Raw genomic sequence first — 16,076 nt, forward strand, 5'->3', positions numbered from 1 at the left:
CCTCTGCTGTGTGTTTCTCTGGTGAACAGATGTCACCTTATTGATCCACAGCTGCTCAGAGTGCACAGGAGGTGAAGAGGTGGGGTGATGGGAGGTTGAGGAGGGGACGAGGGTCCTCCCTCACATCCTCTTGAAGCATCTTCTGTCCCCGCACTTCAGTCTGAAGCCTGGAGACGTTGTGGTGAAGACATCAACAGAGGACACGCCAGCATGTGCTCTTCCTCTATCGCTTTCAAATCAGAAAAAAATGACCCTTCTTTGTTTACTGATAGCTGCTGTAACAACCCAACAGCCCTGAAGCTGTAATCTTTCCAAATGTGTCTTTTGGCTAACATCAGTCTGTGGTGTCTACCGGGGTTTCAGGATTTGAGGACATTCAGAGCTCAGCCCGGACTTCTGTAAGGGGGTCTGGGGGAATTCTTTTCATAAACAAGCTCAGTTTTGATGCTTTTTTATCTACTCTGGCACCTTGTTTACATTCAAAGTAATCTCAGTCTGAATCATTGAAAAATATAAATGTGTACCTCAAAAACCTGTTTAGTTTCCAGGTTAATTATGAATTATGATGGTAAAAATATTAGAAAGTTCATTAAACAATCATTAAACATTTACTGACTGGAGTATTTTGCCGTATTTTCAGATACAGTTCATGCAGTGTGGTGAATGTAGCTGATTCAGACCTCTGCTGCTGGAATAAGATATCTACACTTCCTGTTTCCACGTGTACTTACACAATAAGTCTTAGGAGTGAATCAGAATCAGAATCAGAAATACTTTATTGATCCCCGTAGGGAAACTCTTTGTTACAGTAGCTCGTCTTTACGTCAGTGCACACAGGAGAAAGTACTAGAAAACGATATGAATCCCTGTGTACGACTGGTGATGGATCTGATTAGGTGCTAATGTTGCTGCCACCAACAAAGCCTCCTACCTGTGAACTCTTCCTCACTGCCAGTGGTGGAGGATGTATTGAGATCCTTCATTTTAGTAAAAGTAACAATACCAAAATTTAAAAATACTCTGATACAAGTAAAAGTTCTGCATTCAAAATTCTACTTGAGTAAAAATGTCAAAGCATTACCAGAAAAATGTACTTTAAGTATCAAAAGTAATCATTATACTCATTATACAACTCATTATACAGAATGGCCCATTTCAGAGTCAAGGTCCAGAAAGATGATATTTCTTTAATCTTGTAGGTCAAATTGCAACTTAATCCTTCGTATTTGTACATGACGAACTCCCAGCAGAGCTTTGCACAAGTCCAGCCAGAACAGGTCTAATCAGCCACATGGAGTAGCAAGTGTAAAGTAGAATACATTGGGAATACTCAAGCAAAGTACCTCACAAATTAGACTTAAGTACAGTACTTGAGTAAATGCACTTAGTTACATTACGCCACTGCTTGCTGCTGTATTTTAGAACCAGTTAAAACAAACAAAACGCAGTTAGCATTTCCTAGAGTTATCAGTTGCTTCAAATAGAAAAATCTAAATGCTGATACGAGTTAGAGCTCGGCGTTATAAACAATAGTCTTTCATATACCTGTCTGTGAATGTATGTGCATTAATGAACTAACTAGTGTAAGTGCAGAAGGTTAACAACGTTCAGCTTGACTGATGAGCTGCAGGTGCGGCCATCACAGCCCCCAAATTTTATTTGATGGCATCCCAAAGTTTGTTACAATGCCCTCAAATCCCCACATTTATTAAAATACCTACCTAAATGTATTTGTTTTAATCCCAATTTTTATTTTAGCACCAGGTATTATAACACAATCAGGGAATATATCTAAAAAATACTTAAATTATAACCAAAAAATAAGAATTATGCTGCTGGGCCCCGGGTGGCTGAGGGACTGTAACCAGCTGAAGGTTGGTGTGCCGGTCAGTCTTCTGCTTCATATCTTCACCCGATCGGCGCAGAGAGCCGGTGTGCTGAGCAGGATCTGTGACTGTCCTCTTATCAGGCCGAGCAGCCCCTCCACCAACCTGCAGCTCAACGCCCAATTACATTTCACAGGGCTCGGCTAATAGAAAAATAAATTGCCGGGGAGCCAATTCCAACACAGTGCGCCATGAGAAGAAAACCGGAGCCTGATTCCTCTGATATAATGAAGCCCGTAACACTCGGACGGGTTATTAACCACTGACGGGATTACTGACCAGCTCATCCTGATGGGAGATGCAAGGTCAGCGTTCCTCAGCTGTTTTGTCAGAACAGGCCAAATGTACACGCACACACACACACACACACACAATGCAGAACATAGTGTGACCCACCTGTGAACAGCCATGTCATTTTCTTTGATATTAACACGTTAAAATGCTCGATTAAATATAACTGTAATAGAATCAAGGCATCCACCCGACCCCTCATCTACTCAACTACTACTGAAAAACAACCGGTCAGTAGAATTCCATATTACCTCTTAAAAGCACAACAAATTGAATGTTGTGCGATGAATTAACATTTATCCACCTTAACAACTGACTAAGACCATCTCAAGTTTCATCACAGCTCTTAAAGGTAAAAGCAAACTGTAATTTCTCGCTTTTCTGTCATTTACACATTTCACTGTTTGACTGGTAGACCGATAACAGATTTTATGTTTTCTTTCAAAGATCAAAAAAACAGATTTGAAGCTGCTCAAACCTGCATCAGAATAGAATGCTAAAAGAGCTTTTTGGATGATTTCTAATCAATTTTGTTGACCTCTTGAACTTCCACTTGATCAACACTTTAGTCTTTGACAGGTTAAGACTGAATTTCCATGAGATCTGCAGTGGATATTCCTGATCCCCAGAGGATGATTCCAAATATTTTTGGTGACCCTTTGACCTTCCTTCAAAATGATCACTTGTGCACAAGAAATCAAATTTAATGTGCAGATTGCAATTAAACTGACTGAGCATATTCATGCTCCCCAGAGGACGAACCCTGTCCATTTCAGTGGAGTGAAATGAGTTTTCGTCTAGTGCCGCCTTCCGGACAAAATGTAAACCACACAAGATATTTCAAGGCAAATTTAATGGTAGATCATTGAATTTACTGAGATCACTTACTTCCACCGATATGCCCAGCACTCGAGTAAATGTACTTGGTTACATTCCACCACTGGTGAAACGTGATTGGTGCACAGAAGGACGTGACGCCACCTTGTTCTAAATGAGTCCTGCTTGCTTCAAAGCAGCGAGAAGAGCTCAGGAAAAACACAAATACAGAACTCTCTCATGTGAAAACTGTTGAGTTCATGTAGGACCCAAACAGTCAAAGTAACAAACTGACTGGGAAAAGAAGTGTTTAGGGCCTTTAAACTGAGGTTACTTTCAGCCAATGAATAGTTTAAGTTATATGTGGCCACCCAGATGTGCCACATCCCTGCCTGTAATGTTGAATTACTAGTTAGTTTGAACATATTCAGCTGTTACACTCACTGCCATTTGTTCTGGATAACAGTGCCTGTTAAGTGGCTAACATGTAAACCTGAACCGAGACCTGTCGGCCACCCACGCTGCTGCTGCTGCTGCAGGTCCAGCGGAGGCTCATTAGGCTCTGACACCGCGAGGACAGGGCCTTCAGTCTGTGTGGCGTCCATGTGGCTCTAACGGAGCAGATCGCTGCTTTTCTGCCACTGTGGTCCACAACGCGCTGCCTGGTGGCCGCAGACCGCATGCAGAGAGCGACACACTGCTGCTGCCTCTGATGGAGACAACAGGACAAAGAGGGATCTGAAAGACAGACTGAAGGTGACTTACAACAACCATCCGGTCTCTGGGGTGTTAGTTTGAAATAACAACTACAAGTCTCAATCCTCACTAGCAACCCCTAGAGTCTGCAATGTTCATTACACTCCACAGAAAGAAAGTGTCGGACTCATCACTTTTGTAATTAAAAGGCTTAGTTTTTGTGTGGGTGACAGAAGAAGAAAGGTCACGGGATCATTAAAATCTAAAGGGTTCCTCCTCTTGAGAGCTTGATTGTGCTCTGCAAATTTAATGGCAGTCTGCCTTTTAGATTGTGAGGTATCTTGTGGGCAACGTTGACATTTCTGGCCTGATGGTGGCACAAGACAAAAGATCAGGGGGCTCCCGAATGATTAGGAATCCTCCTCTGGGGACCATGAACATCCACCGTACATTTGATGGTTATTGAATCATTCCTAAGGTCTCAGTATGCTTCAAATAAAGTGTCGTTTTGTCTAACAGCGTCTGAAACAACATTTTCAACGAGTCGTCGAGGGGCCGCATCCAACTATTTTTGTAACTTTACAAAGCTGACAATCTGATAAGTAGGTGGGGTTTAAACTTCTCTCTCAACCTCTCTTTTCATTTTTTGCACAACATCTGCCACTTTTTGTCTTAGAAATGTAGAAACTAGTGTTTTTTAAGCCTGCTGAGGCCTTTAGGCTTCACCACTAACAAGGAAAGAAACTCACTCTGAAACACTCAAACACTAGAACACTAGTACAAACATACACTAGTTTTAAAAAACGTTTTGGTGATTTGGTGAAAAACTTTTTGGTGAAGTAGTTTGTGTGTTATTCTGAAAATTCTCTGAATGCCACATCTGTGTCTTTCCAGCAGTTTCAGCAGATTTTGGTTGCAGAAAATGTCTCATAAATCTAAAACATTGACAGTAAACATTAAGTACTCAGAATACTCAAAGAGCAAGGGTGTCTTTTTAGAACGGCCATTTTGAAATCAATATTTGGTTATCATACAGGAAGAAGAAATCAGTTAGAAAAGAGGAACATTGTTCCCATTTTCTTCACAAATGTCAGCAAAGTAAATTTAGGTATTGTTTAATATAATTCAGATACATTTATTAGCATGAATGGTAATGAATACACAGAGAACTGAAACAGTCTAAATACAAGACTTACTCAATATTTATGGATTTAAATACTGTTTTTTTCTGTGACTAAACGTGTTCAATAACCGTAGCACTTACAATTTATTATTGTGGTAAAAGACAGGATTCTGTAAGTGAACCCCACCGCACAGACACCCACAGCTGGGGGGAGCAGGGGATTATGGTGGAGGACGCTGCCTGGCAGGGGAAGCTCAGCGTGGCTCGTTGGATGGGGAGCAACGGAGGAGGAGCGCCCTCCTCGACCTCAGGCTGCCAGCAGAAAATGAAGCTGAGGGTGGAGGGTGGATCCCCACCACCACCACCACCCTCTCCTCACGCTGTGGACAGCTGCCCAGTGATATTACTTTAATATAATTTATTTTAATTTATTCATCTGATTATCTCAGCCAGTTGAAGGACATTTTGTTTTTTTAATCTTTTGTAAAAAATAATAATAATAATAAAATAAGTTAGACTGCAGATTGGGCTGATAAGTTGTGGACAGAAGACGCCTGGCAACAACAGCGGTGGAAGTATTCTGATGCTTTCCATAGTAAAAGTAATACCACACTAAAAATACTCCATTACAAGTAAACATCCTGCATTAAAAAATGTTACTTAAGTAAAAGTATTAACAGTAACAAATAATTAAAGTATCTTCTCAAATGGCCCGAGAGTGTTCCACTATTATATTTTATATAATAGTATTATTACTGATGCATCAATAAGTAGCATTTCACTGTTGTACTGGCTGAGGTTTTAAGTGCTTTTTACACTGTTGGGTAGTATAATCCAGTGTTTTTCAACCTTTTTTGAGCCAAGGTACATTTCTTCATTGAAAAAAAAAAATAATCACAAGGCACACCACCAACCGAAAATGTTAAAAAATGAAACTCTGTAGCCTATATTAACAATATACAGTCATTCTTATTAAAGGGTCTTGAATAGGAATCAAACACAAACAAAAAAGTCTTTTATGATCTTTCATATTTCTTTGACACCGTACTCTCGCTAGCCACAGTCACCTGTCGCATCCAGACATCACTAATTCTCTTGTCTCAAAACACAAGGCAGTTAGCTCCCCGCTGCCACCTACTGATATGGAAGAGTATGACACGGTTACTCTGCTGGTCACTAGACAGCACAGATACTCGACAATGGCATATTATTTACAATAATTAATTAGTTTTCAAAAAATGTTTTTTTAGACCAATTAGGTGAAATTGAATAATTTTCCACGGCACACCTGACGATCTCTCACGGCACACTAGTGTACCGCGGCACAGTGGTTGAGAAACACTGGTTTAATCTATATGCAGCACATTTAAAAGCTCATGTTTTGTATGTAAAAGTTGTAAAGTTACTAGTAAACTTTAAGTAAAAAGTGACAAGTGAAGTGGAAATACTCAAATGTGCAGTACTTAAATGAATGTACTTTGTTACATTCCACCACAGCACAGCTACCACCACGTCACCGGCTTACAAAGTTGTAATGTTTAACGTGTTAGCAAACAGTTGCCTACTTCCACATCTAGCAGACACAGAGCAACATGATCATCCCATCGGACTTGATGAATTTAAGTCCAGTATTCACTCTCCTTTTAGCTCCGTTTTTGGTCTCCACCAACTCCTGAGAAAAATATCTGGCTCTTTAGCTGCTAAATGCTCCACTATGTTCACCAGCTGGTCGCTACCTGTGTGTGTCTGCTGTTTGCTGCTATCTAGAAGATAAAATGGGCTAAAAAGTGAACTTTAACTTTTACATAAAACAGTTACAAAAATTGTATCACACCATCTATCTGGTAATGTGTGGCTGATTCTGTGAGCTGTATGACTCCAGTGACGCCCATGGATGGAGAAATGAAGGAACTATAGATGGAAAAGAAAAGCCTTGTTTTTTTAGCAGAGAAGGGCTAAGGGAACAAGCACCCTGTAATAAAGCAGAGTAAGGTCAGCAGACTCCCCATGTGACAGCACATCGCCCTGGGTTAGCTGCTGTAAGCCTATTAAAGTGGTTTGGACTAGGTGGGCCAGCACAGACTACACTTCACTCCCTGCACACAGCGATGCAGGGTGGCCAGTTTGAAACTGAGAGGTCACAGGTCCGCAACTGCTGGAGTGTCCTTGAGCCAGAGACTCACTCTGGATAATCACAGCATTTCCGGAATTTAAATGTAAAAGATATTTAAGGAGGCATTATGGATCCAGACACTCAAAAAGTGGAAAATTACAACAATACAAAACTTCTTTATCTTTATATTCTTTAACTAATATTTCCTTACATATAGCCTTCCCCTTGGGGGATAAATGTGACTTTTCAACAGGTATTCCAAGTTTCAGCAGCAGAGAACACTTTCTTTTGCACTCCATTGCTTTCCAGACAGCATGTGTTTTAAAAAGCCCGGCATTGAGTCTTCTTCAGCAGTACTTTATGCAAATCAAAGGAACGGCAGCTCGGCTCATTTACAAAGTGCAGTGACACAAAACTTTGTGCCCCTGATGGTAATTTGCGATGGTCTTAGTAAATATCCTTCTTCTGGTACAGTGAAGGGTAAAACAATGCCAAGACAGCAAGGAAATGCTGTTTTGTTGTGGCTTTAATTAATTCGACAGTGGACAACAGTGTCAGACAAAAAGAAAGTAAATGAGAAGAGATTTTAATGAATGGAGTTAAGATACTGTGGAGCGTCGCAGCTCCAGGTCCACCGTCTGTTCACATCTTCCCGCCCTCCTGCGGCTCCATGTAGCCGTCCGGCTGCAGCAGCGGGCTGAAGCGCAGCAGCGGCAAGTCCACAGCCGGGCAGCGCTCCTTCACCTGGGGCCAGCCCTCCCTGAAGCCCCGGGCAGGTGGGGGTGGGGGGGGCAAGTCAGAGTCAGCATGATGGTGGTGGTTGTTGTTGGGGTCAGGTGGTGACATGCTGCTGCCGCTGTGGCAGCGCACCAGGAACGCCCCCCGGTGGCGACGGCGGTACAGCATGGCGCCCGCCGCCAGCAGGATCAGGATGAGGGAGCTGAGCAGGAAGAAAAGCACGTAGACGCCTTTAGTCTCAGCAGACAGGCCTGAGCTGCAACCTGCCGGCAAACAACAGGAAGTCAGCAGCTGTTCGCCTCTGGGCTTTATTTGGTGTAGCTTAAATAAAGCGGTATGGCTGGGGGGTCAGTTAACCTGCGTACCTGCAGCCTTCACATCGATACAGACAGTTCCTCCTGATCCCAGGCGGGACTTGTCCTGGAAGTCCGGCCTGCAGCGGCACGAGTACGAACCGAACAGGTTCACACAGTCTGCGTTAACGTCGCACAGCACCAGCTGGGTCCCACACTCGTTTACATCTGAAACGCACACACAGGGAGACAGAGATGCACATGAGACATCACTCCTGATTCATTTGTTACGAAGACCATGTTTTAACCTGCACTAAGGGGGTTCAGTTCCAGTTGTGTGTTGTCAGTTTGCTGGATATCTCAAAACAGATTGATGAAAAACTGATTCATGGTGCAGACGAAGCTGCTTTGTGGCAGTTTGTAATGCACTTTACATTTTCATTCCTGAACTGAGGTGCAACTTTTTGCTGGTTTCTTTTGACCCCAGTTCTTTGGACAGAGCCCATACATCATCAGTCATAAAGGTGTTAGGTTAATGATAAGTCTCTCCAAGTTAACTACCATCTCGGTGTCTTAATGTGTACATGTAGAAAAGGTTTCAGTCGTAGTCATCTGGACACTGTTGTCAGAATCAAGACGTTTCGGCTCCCATCCGGAAGTCATTCTCAATTGTGAAAAAATGGGACGGGAACTGGAAATTTAAGTTACTCTGTGTTACATAAGCCCCGCCCTCAGGGAGGAGTCTACCTGAGTATCTGCTGATTAGCTAGTTTCACCTGAAACTGACCTAATTGTTTCCAAGATGGCCCAGTAATCAGGCCTATTGTTTTCTGGCTGCACCTCCCTCATCACTGTTAAGTACCTGATTAGCACATGATTGGGGTGACCAAGGTGTTAATACACTGTGATAGACTTTGGGCAGATTGAATCTCAGACCACCATTTCTGTTCAAAGAGGGGTTTTCTTTTTTCACAAAAAGGGCTTCCTTGACGCCCCGTTCAACCCAACTCTTCTCTCTACTTAGAATCTTCACCTCGCTGTCTTCAAATGTGTGGTTTGTAGCTTTTAGATGCAAATGCACGGCGCTCTGCAATCCTGAGTTAGCGTGTCGTCTGTGCTGATAAAGTCTGTAACACAGAGAAGCTTAAATTTCTAGTTCCTGTCCCATTTTTTCACAATTGAGAATGACTTCCGGATGGGAGCCGAAACGTCTTGATTCTGAAAACAGTGTCCAGATGACTACGACTGAAACCTTTTCTACGATGGAACACTCCTGGACGAATGAGGGACTACACTGTACATGTAGAGTGTAACCGCCTTCGTGTGATGAACAACAGGCTGCTAACAAAAGCAACAGTGGAGTTTAGAACTGGTTTCCATTATTTACACTTTACAGTGGCCTGTTCATTAGTTCCACTTCATGTGATTCATATGACTGTCACATGAACATTTTCAAACTGTTGAAGGTGATCAGGACCAACAGATTTTTGGGATTCTGAAGGATTTCTTGTCCACATTCAGAAGACCCTACCGTTGTATTCCAGCACAGTTTTGGGGGAAGGTATCTCCCCCTGATAGTTTGTTTATGTTGAAGTTTTCTTTATTCAAATCAATGGTGTAAGAATAGAGAGTATCACATGTACAGATTGCAAAGCCCTCTGAGACAAACTTGTGATTTGGGGTTATATGAATAAAAGAAATTCATCGTTTTATCAACCTGTTATGATGTCTTCAGTCTCGTCGACTTCAAAATGAGACATGGAATTAACTAAGTACATTTACTCAAGTTTTTCCATTTCCTGCTACTTTATACTTCTACTCCACTACATTTGTCTGAGAGCTTTAGTTACTTTACAGATTACAATTTTGTGATGAGCTGAAGGATGAAGAGTTTCCTTCATGTGTTGAGAAAACTCTCCTCCTCCTCCTGAAGCTGAATAAACTCTTTAACCCCCCCTCGGATCAGCTGGGAAACGCATCGTCACAGAGCTGAAAACGTTGACTTTTTAGAGATACGTGGTTCTCACAGGACGGCGACGCTACAAACATGATGATCTTATAGACCATGATGCATTGCTGCAGGTTAAACTACCCAACAGTATATAAAGCAGTTAAAATGAGCTCAAACTTACACGCACATTAATGCAGCAGGAATATGAATCCAGAAACATCAGATATAATAAAACACTGACAGGAGCGTTTTACTGCACAGTGAGGACTTTTACTGTTATACTTTAAGAACATTTGGCTGAAAATACTTTTACTTCAGTAAGGTTTTGAGTGCAGGACTTTTACTTGTAGTGCGGTATTAGTACTTTTACTTAAGTAAAGGATCTGAATACTTCTTCCACCTCTGTGTGTGAATGCATTAATGTTGTCAGTGGAAATCAAATACTAAAAAGCTCCACAGTAACATATTCACTCCGTTTCATACGGAAGGCGCGAGTCCTGCTGTACCTGCAGTCGACACGGAGGCGATGACAGCTTTCCCGTGGTTTACTCTGATGCTCGTGGCGATGAGGTCCTGCAGGGCGGAGTGGACGGCCCTGTGGACCTGCGGGCCCCCAAGCCCATGTCCGATCTGCAGCCAGAGGATGTACAGCACTCCTGCATGCAGCCTGCTCACACACAACCAGGACTCATATCAGCTACTGAGCTCACATGGCAACAGATCCAGTCCCAGATAAGCCAGTAAGTGGACCTTGAGTTCAGATCGTTTTGTCGAACTGTTTTGATGTGAGCTGTAATAGAATCATTTCCAATTTTTACCTAAACATTTATGCTAGAAACTGAAAGGGAGCCTCATTTCACAAAAACATGTTTCCTCTTTTCTTGCATTTCTCATCACGTCTTTAGTGAGAGGAACTAAGATGCAAGCGAAGGAAACAAGGCTGCAACCAAGAGACTTGAGATGGATGCAGCGAAGGAAAAGTTGTACAACCTGACTTTGATTTGTTGTAGGGGACTTTGATTTCTTCACAGGTTCACTCTGTGTCTATTTCAAATGTATTCAAGTTTTTTTTCAAACAAAATTACAGCTTATATTTCAGCAGTTTTGTACCAACCTTTTTATTCTTTTAGAAGAAATGGACAGCGGTGTGTGCAGAGCCTCCAGCTGCTCGCTGATCTACAGAAACACAACATCTTCAGGTATCAGTGACGCTTTAATAATCCTATCAACAGCTCTACATGCTACACGCAGCACCTTTAATGTCTCTGCTTTGTTTTCATCAACATACCAAAGCCTTTACTGACAGCAGCAGTGACCTGGCCTGGTTGTCCCAGGACTCCTCCAAATCCTGATCCAAATTCACTTCAACAGCCACTTCAAACAGGTGATCTGCCAGGGACCAGAATCAGGACTGTGACGTCGAAGTACCAAAACAAAGCATCAACAGCACAATAATGCTAAAGCTAGCTGTACAGTGTACGCTACAGTCTGCCCAGCATTTACATCTTACATCTGATCAACTCAAAACATGAAATACATTCAAATTAAATTTGATCCAAAAATCTGAACGTGTCTCGTTTGGATACCAAAGATTTAGTCAGTTTAGAACAGAGGATGTTAAATATAATGCGTGATCTGATGTGTAACATAAATGCCGTCCCAGAACAGAAAAAAAAAAGTTTTTGTAGCATAAACATTCCTCTGAAGTTGTACATCATCAGTCCAACACTCACCACCAGGAAGATGTGGAATTTCAGAGTGATTTCTAATGTTGACTACAAGAGAGAAACAAAGTCAGACACATTTAAGATGAAAATGATACTGGACATATGTAATATGTTTTTTAAATGGATCATTTAAGATCTGGTCGCGAGACAGCAGTTAACAATAAACATTTTACAAGTTTCCTGCATCAACAAGCACAATGACACAATTAAATATCGGACAGTACATCTGACCAAGCATCAGTGGTTCATGTAAACACGTTAACCTGAAAAAACATCTGAAACATCAACGTGACGTGTAGTCAAACACAAATGTACTCACGGGTCCCTCTGTGGTCCGACAGAGGCTCCACCATGTTGGGGTAAGGATGAGTCTGCTCAGTCTCCTCTGGTTCGGGTCTTTCAGAGGGGGCAGGAAGCTGGTCTGAGGCCTCGCTGACCTCCGTCCTGTTCTCACCATCTGCAGCTTGTTCTGAACCGTCAGCAGGTGTCTCCTCCGACAGGCTCTGTGTGCTGCTCTCATCCTCTGGAACAGCAGCTTCCTCCACATTCCTCCGTACTGCAGTCAGGGTGCGAGTGGTGGGTTTGAGCTCCTGGTTCTGACTGTCGTGTTGCTGATGTGGAGACGCGGGATGGACGGCGGAGCCGGACTGGCCTGGAGGGGTCTGAACGGCACCTCTTTCCAATCGAGAGGTCCCCTGTGTGAATGCTGACACGGCTGTGAACGGGTAGACGTGGTTGTAGTTCTCCGAGGCTGGATGATGTTTTGCACCCACCTGAGTGAAGATAGTAGATCATGTATTAACCTTCAGATCGATCTTGCTGTGTGATTAACATTACTGACTTCATAACTCCTCTCTTCTCGTGCTACTGTTCCACTGTTTTAGCATTTTCCATCATCATGTAATTGTAACATTTTATATTTTTTTGGCTCTTTTTAATGGTCAATTAGAAAGCAACAGTAGATGAGGAAGAGAACATACAACAAAGATCTTGGATTTGAACCGGGGATGTTGGGGTTCATGGTCAGATAGTGACCACAGTGCCCCACTGATCAATTTGTTATCAAAAATGACTGTGTAATAAAGGTGTCACCTATAGTGATGACTCCCCAGGGAATCAGCACCAACTTTAGCTTCTTTTAACTCATTTTGATTTTACTGCACAGTTACTGTCTGGTTCAATCTCACAGCTCTCATCAAGCAGCAGCAGGCAGCGGTTTTCAGAAAGCTCTGGATAAACAGCTGCCTGCTGCTGGAAACAAGAGCGCGAACCCAAGTTGGGGGCTGTAAAACCAAAACAATGAGCTGAAAGATGCTAAAAAAGCTCTGTCGAGCTGAGAGGAACTGCAGTTTTGTGCCAAATGTTCGTCATTAGGAGCACCTTTCACATTACACACAGTCATTTGATCCATTGTTCACAAAAATATCGATTAGCGCAGCTTTAACACCTGTCAGTTTACTGTTATATGAAAAGGAGCCAAGCACAGTTGGTAGAGCAAGGCATTAGCACTACGAGAGCTGAGGGTTCGATTCCCACCTCCCTGTCTGTGTCCGCAGCCTCCTCGGGCTCCCCGGGCAGCTCAGCCATCATGGCTGTAGGTTGATCATAATAGTCATACATGAGATCAGAATTTGCAGGTGATGGATGCTGCTGCAAGTCTGACTCCATCTGGTCACCATTCATTACTGGTGCAAATTCATTGAAGTCCATGAGCCCAGGAGATGGTTCTGACTTCCTGTTTCTCTCTGTGAATCCTTCCTGTGGATTGTAAACCACTGGTGGTCCAAACGCCTGGTAGCGGCCATAGAAGCCCCTGTAGTGCGGGCTGGGCCAGCCGCCAATCAGCAGTACCACATACAGAGTGTTGGAGGAGGAGGTGTACTTGGCCTCGCGCCAGCACTTCTGCAGGACCTTGTGACCCCTAAAGTGTTCGGTGGGCTCGTCCACGTGGACCTGGTCCTGTTTGAGGTGGCAGGCATCATCAGGGGTCAGGTCCTCCAGGTGGAGATGGACCCTCTTTCCATGATCCACCTGGATGGTCCAGTTGCACCACAGAGGCGGGTTGGAGCACAGGTAGTCCGGGGAGAAAAACTCGCCGCTGTCGCCGTGCAGCAGCTGGTGGCAGCTCCGCAGGGCGAAGAAAGCACTGTCGTCACCTCCGTGTCCATCTGAGGAGGAAACAGACCAGTACACGTCCCAGCTCATTACAAACACGAGTGGTGTGTAGTATAAATTACTGCCAACCATTTCCCAAAGCATCTCTAATGTTTAGGTTCATTTCCAACCCTCTAGGCAGTCAGTGGTTTCATTTCAGTACAGTATGAAAATCAGCCTGAAGAGACTTGAGTTTATGGATGATCAACATAGTGTTTTTAAAACGCTTCAGATATTCAAGTATGAAAGTTCAATGCAGGAAATGACCAAATTCACATTTTCCTCTCTGTTTTTGCTCTTCGTTTGTTCTTTGAGTTTGATTTTCAAATCATGAATTAAATAATACAGCCTTTTTAAAAAAGGGATATTTTTTCTTATTGCCAACAAATCCACTGAAAAGAACCAAACCAACAGTGTGTTGGTCTCAATACTTCCTGAATCTAACTTCTCTACCCCGTCTGTGGCTCTCAGGTCCAAGCCCACTGGTTCCTACTGAAGATGTCTTTCATTTTATAAAAACATGTTCAGTAGTTTCCTCAAACAGCTGCTCGCTGTAGTTTTTATCAAACAGGAGGAAACAGAGCGTCTGTTGGGGACTATTTCCAGCGGCGGATGAATCCACATGTGGTGCTGTAGTGAGTGTTTGGGGCAGCAGGACGGTGTGTGTGGGGCTGAGTCAGAATAAACTACAGTGTGTGTGTTCATGGTGATGAAGGAACATGTGACCCAGTGCAGCAGAGCGGCTCGCTGATGTGTTTTATTAGTTTCTGGACAACAATGGAGGAAGAAGATGCATCAGGCTGTGATTCACACACAACACCTGTTAGCAGATACGTTCACTGCTGGTTTGAGTCTTTTCATGGGGTTTGTTAACAATAAGAAAAATATAGAATATCACCAGACTTACTGTATTCTTTAAAAGCATACATTTACTGTTAACCAGGAAGAGAGGCAAAGCATGTAGACAGGAAATGTTAGATCCTAGAGCGATATGAGCATGATTACAGAAGGCATGGAATCACAGTTAAATCAGCAACATCAACATGTCAGATAGTAAGAATAATGAAGTCACTTTCAACAATCTGACCGATTTGTTTGATTTGCATTAGACTGTAAGTTAGTATAATGTTCATCATCTAAATGCAACGAAAGAAGAACTTAAAGAACCTTTTTTTGTAATGAAAACGCGGGCCTACAGGTGAATGTGTTCACCTGTTCACGTAGAAGTCAAAGTACAGCTTCACATGATATGAAGATATGTGGGGAAACAAGAGGAAAAAGGTGAAACTCTAAGCAATGCTTGTAATAGAGCTCAACAATACTGCAAATGTCATTTACTTCTCAATAACGCTGCTGTTTTATTGATCTTGACATATAAAGTTAAAAACAAAACAGTTTTATTTATTAAGCTGCCATTATCCTACATTTTTCATATTCTCACATTGGTTTTTAGGTGTACATTTATAAAAACAGGTGACTAATATATGGAGGGAGAGATAACCAATATTAATTTTAATACCAAGATTCAGGCTTATCTTAGTAAATACTTAAATTTAGATAAGGGTTGGGGACTTTCACTTTAATTGATTCTTTTCTAAAAAAATAACCAATTTCTGTATTAACACTGTCACAGCAGGTCCCACTTTACAGAGTCTGTTTATTTACCTTCACAGGTCCGCTCATAATCCTGAAGCTGACTATTGATTTTCAAACGAACAGAGAGAAGAGTGAAGCCACATGTTCACATTTAAAAACACTGTAAGCTGAGTCTCACCTGGAGGCTTGTTGGCTTCTTCTCTGTTCACCTGCAAACACAAGAAAGCAACACACACAGCTATGTTACACCGATTTTAAAGTATTAATGCGAAACAAGATGATTTCACAGGGAGGGTGGCAGTTTACCTGTGAGTCACAGTGTTTCCAAAATACACCAAATATCAGCACAAATATGACCAGCACACTTTTAAAGCTAAAGCTGTTCTTTCGCAGCATTTTACTACCAAAACTTTGTCTGTTAACTTGGTCTGAAAAAAAAATGAAGTCAAGTTGACCCTCAAAGCGTCAGTTAAACTGAGCAGGTGGAATTCATCAATTAGCTGATTGAGTTTCGTTTTGCAGGATGTTAGTATGAGATTTGTCCACCAGAGGTCCCTCTTGTATTTTACATTTAGTCTTTTCATTCTACTCTTCAGGTAAAAGCTCCAAGTTTACAACAAATTTATTGTCAGCAGTGGAAAATACACATTTAAAAAAAAATGGATGTACATAGATGTACTAGCTGTTTTTGT

At 42.4% G+C, this 16,076-nt stretch overlaps 1 protein-coding gene across 2 annotated transcripts; it reads right to left on the reverse strand.

Annotated features, from left to right (window-relative positions):
- Positions 1–7,433: 7,433 nt before the first annotated feature.
- Positions 7,434–15,856, reverse strand: zgc:66455 (uncharacterized protein LOC393502 homolog). 2 transcript variants are annotated; one of them, XM_044189466.1, is made up of 10 exons: positions 15,691–15,856; positions 15,563–15,593; positions 13,171–13,802; positions 11,954–12,407; positions 11,641–11,682; positions 11,196–11,296; positions 11,022–11,083; positions 10,414–10,574; positions 8,029–8,184; positions 7,434–7,926 (listed from the first exon to the last, which is right to left on the reverse strand). In XM_044189466.1, the coding sequence occupies exons 1-10, from the start codon at positions 15,778–15,780 to the stop codon at positions 7,568–7,570; spliced, it is 2,088 nt and encodes a 695-aa protein (XP_044045401.1). In that variant the 5' UTR covers positions 15,781–15,856; the 3' UTR covers positions 7,434–7,567. The 2 variants fall into 2 exon arrangements, with proteins under 2 accessions (XP_044045401.1, XP_044045403.1); XM_044189468.1 differs by having other exon boundaries at positions 7,716–7,865.
- Positions 15,857–16,076: the final 220 nt, after the last annotated feature.

The sequence above is a fragment of the Siniperca chuatsi genome, linkage group LG3, assembly GCF_020085105.1.
Source record: "Siniperca chuatsi isolate FFG_IHB_CAS linkage group LG3, ASM2008510v1, whole genome shotgun sequence".
NCBI lineage: Eukaryota > Metazoa > Chordata > Actinopteri > Centrarchiformes > Sinipercidae > Siniperca > Siniperca chuatsi.